Genomic DNA, 4,465 nt, shown 5'->3' on the forward strand with positions numbered 1-4,465 from the left:
TCCAGAGAATTATGTTGAGTGGAGAAAGCCAATTCAAAAAGGTTATATGCTATATGAGTCCATTCATATAGCAGTCTTAAAATGCCCAAATTTCAAGTTGTGGTAAAACATCTGTGACAAATAATAATTTAAAAATATCAAAAATATGAAGGGTGTAAAAATACACAATACTCTTTATTATAAATAAATGTAATTCCATATATTCAATTAATTTTCTCAGAATGCTTTTTTTTTCTAATGTGGAATTCAGCCATGACTTGCAAGTGGAGTTGTGTCTGAATCTGCTAACGCCTCTCTCAATAAATTATCATGAAATCTAAATAATAATAATAACTTTCTGTTTGGAAATAATTTCAAACTTGCAGAAAAGTTGCAAAAAGAATAAAAAGAATGCCCATATACCTTTTATCCAGCTTCTTCTAGTGTTCATTTTTTCGTAATTGTAGTTAACACTTTAAAAATGAATACTAGTGCCTTTTTTAAAAAAAACCATTACCCTGATTTTCTAGAATAATTGAATTCCAATTTATCTTTAGTGACCATTTAATCTTTGCTCTGGTGTGATTTTTAGAAGCCAGTTGAGGTTGTGGAAAAATACCACTTCCTCTAGCCTAGGACAGGTCCATCTTACACACACATTTAAATTATCAAACCTTCTTATCCAGAGATGAAATGATTCTAAGGTGTTTAATGAATACAAGAAAGGAGTGCTAGAAAAAGGACCAAATAAAGAAGTTTAGCTTCTTAACATTTAAGATCCTGAGCACATTAGCAGTTTCTTTTGTCATCTCACTGTGTATCGAAATCATTTTTCAATACAGAGGATTGTGAGCAAAATTATTTCATTCGGCCCTAAAAGGGAGCAGCATTGTCATTAAAAACAATAAGCCCCTTTTTATGTTCAACAACAAATAAGAAATACTGTAAAGTGTTTCTGTGTAAAATTACAATTGTTGTGCGTTTATGGTTTTCTCTGTCTATAATCACTGGAGTGCACGCATGCATGTAAATTTTTCAGGTGCCAGAGACAAAGGAACCAAAATCAAAGAGCTGGCCACATCTGCCAATCAGAGTGCTGCAGGCACACTAAAGAATGTTGTGGGACTGAGTCAAAAGCTGTTGAACACATCAACGGACCTGTCCAGGGTCAATGCCACGTTACGAGAAACAAACAAACTTCTACAAGACTCCTCAATGATCAGTACGTCATGGTCTCCCTTCCCATTAGGAAAGTCTGCATCAAGCGATTAATTTTGAGCTTGCCAAGTGCACAGTGAATGGTGCCTTGTTCACAAACAGCATTCCTAAAAAAAAAAAAAAAAAAAAAATGCACTAACATCTGGATTTGCATTTCTAAAGAGAAGGGCCTTTGGTAATGCATGTTGCTGGTGCATTTTTCATATGTGTATGAAAAACTTCAAGGATTTGATTATTAAGCTATTCTATTTTATCCAGTGTATTAGTAATGACCAGTTAATTTCTCTTGTACCCTTGTCCCCCATCCCAACAACTTTCTTGCCGCCTTGTATTTGTTAGCTATATTAGCTGGAAGAAAAGTTAAAGATGTGGAAACACAAGCCAACCTTTTATTTGATCGGTTGAAGCCTTTGAAGATATTAGAAGAGAACCTAAGCAGAAACCTGTCAGAAATTAAACTCCTGATCAACCAGGCCCGGAAACAAGCAGCTTCTGTAAGTGTGGGGCCCTGCGGCTCTCAGTAACATCCAGCCTTCCTCCCTACTGAGGCAGGCTCTCGGTAACCCCAAGTCCCAGAGAATTCCTGTAGAAATGACTTTCTGGTCATACCAGGTCCCCTAGAAACCTCTACTGACCAGCTTTCAATAATCCCAGATTCTTCACAGCCTTGTCTTAGGTATACTTAAAGCCTTAAGTATATTTAACTAGTCTTATTTTCTTTCATTTCTGTTTTTATTCAACATGTTGCAAAATGTTGTTAGCAAAGAGATCTCCATGTCTTTGTGGAGATTTGTAATTATAGTCTAGATTTATAAATTTATAACTATTAGCTAATGGTTTAGAACACCTCGTCTAAGCGTTAACATCACTCTTAGTTTCTCTGGTGGCATATAGTGTTATTGCCATCATTTTGCCAAGTTGGTTTTAATAATCCAGTGCTCTTAGAATGTTTGTACAGTATGGATCTCATGGTCTCGGAGTCTGACAAGAGTTTGTATATGTACAAATGCTGCACAAATCCAGGTCATTAAATGCATAAAACACTTGACACTCAGAAAAGCGCAAACTTGAGAAAATGTTTTCTAGCCATCTATAGTATATGGCATTGGTTGTGTTCTAAAGGAGAGGTATTTCAGGGAAATAAAAAGACTTTTGAGAGGATATGCAATTATCATGCTACTAGAGACTTCTAGACAATAAATGTGATTTCTGGTCTAATGTTTATCCACCTAAAGCTTTCTAGCCAAGATAAAGGAGTTCTGAGCTGTTTGATCCACCCCCACCCACCGCCACCCCCTCAACCGTCGCTTGGAAAAGTGCTGTAGGTTTACATGAGATCTGGCTTCCATCTATTTTAGTTACAGTTACCAAATAAATGTAAGCCCAATGGATAATTCTAAATGTTCTGGTTAATACAAACTTATTATCTGGAAGGTAACTGTAAGATATATGTATAAATAATTACTTAGAAAAATATGCAATAAGTGCAATAATGCTTTATACATATTTGATGAAAGAATAAATAGATTACTATTTAATTCTATTAATTTCTTACTATTTATTTCTATAAATAGAAAGAATAAATAGAAATAATCATCAGATATCCTCTCTGTATCAGGTAAGGATTCCAGAGTGATTTGGATAAGCTGCTGCTTGTCTTTAGGGAATTAAATCTCACATAAAGTAGACAGCTTCCTACATAATACACTCTTTTAAAACTCCAAGACTGACCTTTCCATATTTAAATATTTTACCAAATAAAATAATTTCATCATGATTTGATTTATCACTTTATGAAACAGAAAGCATTTTGTATTATCAAGAGAGGAAACCTGCCCAACAATGGAAGTCCATCACGGCATAGTACTTTTGAACTCCTGGAGCACTTCCAGAGTACGTCGCTAAATGATTGGGACAATTTTCTTTTCCTTCTACAGATTAAAGTTGCTGTGTCTGCAGACAGAGATTGTATCCGGGCCTACCAGCCTCGAATTTCTTCTACTAACTATAACACCTTAACACTGGATGTTAAGACAAGTGAACCTGATAACCTTCTCTTTTACCTTGGGAGCAGCACCAACGTGAGTATGGACTGGCAAAAAGGAACAATGAGTCTCTTATGAACATGTATATTTTCTGAATTGACACTTTTTTGATGAAAAAATAGGGCCTTGGTGAAACCACTAATTCTTTTAAGGGAACTAACTTTTTACTAAGCTGGTAGCATTAGATGAAAAATAAACAAATCACAAAGTCGAATACCTGTGAGAAGGAAAGTGACAATTAGGAAGTAAAGATGCCTTCCTTTGCTATCTTAATTACAAGCTGTGGCTTCAACGAACTTTCTGTAAGGCCTTCTATGACCTGTGAGGCCACTGAGTTTAGTTTGGGGTCTATAAAATAAATCTTGTGGTCATTACCAGGAGTGGAGGCTGCATCCTAAGCCATATCACAGTTGTCAGACTTCACCCAGGTTTTTCCACCTCAATTACAGTGGTTCTCAAAGGGCCCGTCCCCAGTGGAAGGCCGTTGATACCTGTGGCTGTGCCAGCAAGAATGAGTCAGAACCCTTGGGTATGTTAGGGCAGAAAATATTAGCAAGCACAGATATTATCTGAAATGTCTTCTTGGAAGATAAGGTGCAAAACACATACAACCCTTGATGAGTGATTTGATGGCTCCCGTCTTACTGTGTTTTTCACATTCATTTATTCATTGTCTTCTCAGACCAAGCAAACACACAAGTGCTACGCCTCCCCCTCATGCACCCTGTGGAATGCTGGTGACCCCCAGCGTATTTTCTTGGGGAACGTTACAGGAGGCATTGTGGAGAGTCATGCAGGGCAAAGGCGGTGGGGCATTAATGGCCAAGGGCGGCCATTGTCCCCAGTACTCTGAGTCATGCTCCAGCTCTAGGGAGGGGAGCGTTGAAAGATGAAAAAGGATAGTTTTGGGGGGTTTTTGCTTTTTTAAGAATAGAAAAAATGCTGTAGGATTTTTAAAAGTGTTTTAGTAGTCATGCAGGCAGTCTGGCATGTAAATCCACGCCAACCCACGCCCCTGCACCCCAGTCTGATTTCCTGGCAGTGGAGATGCGGCGAGGGAAAGTGGTCTTGCTCTGGGATGTGGGCTCCGGGTCAGCACGTTTGGAATTTCCAGACTTTCCAATTGATGACAACAAATGGCACAGTATCTACGTGACCAGGTAGTAGAGAAAGTTCTCTCCAAACATCTCTCTTTTTTTAACTGTATCTTATAAATAATTACA

General features: G+C 37.6%; 1 protein-coding gene across 1 annotated transcript in view; it reads left to right on the forward strand.

Moving 5' to 3' along the window:
- Positions 1-4,465, forward strand: part of LAMA1 (laminin subunit alpha 1) — a 154,614-nt gene that overhangs the window by 121,449 nt on the left and 28,700 nt on the right. The window contains 4 exon segments of the mRNA XM_023534189.1: positions 1,019-1,201; positions 1,537-1,691; positions 3,135-3,278; positions 4,269-4,402. Of these exon segments, the coding sequence (XP_023389957.1) occupies positions 1,019-1,201; positions 1,537-1,691; positions 3,135-3,278; positions 4,269-4,402 (616 nt within the window).

The sequence above is a fragment of the Pteropus vampyrus genome, unplaced genomic scaffold (assembly GCF_000151845.1).
Source record: "Pteropus vampyrus isolate Shadow unplaced genomic scaffold, Pvam_2.0 Scaffold122, whole genome shotgun sequence".
In the NCBI taxonomy this organism is placed as follows: Eukaryota; Metazoa; Chordata; class Mammalia; order Chiroptera; family Pteropodidae; genus Pteropus; species Pteropus vampyrus.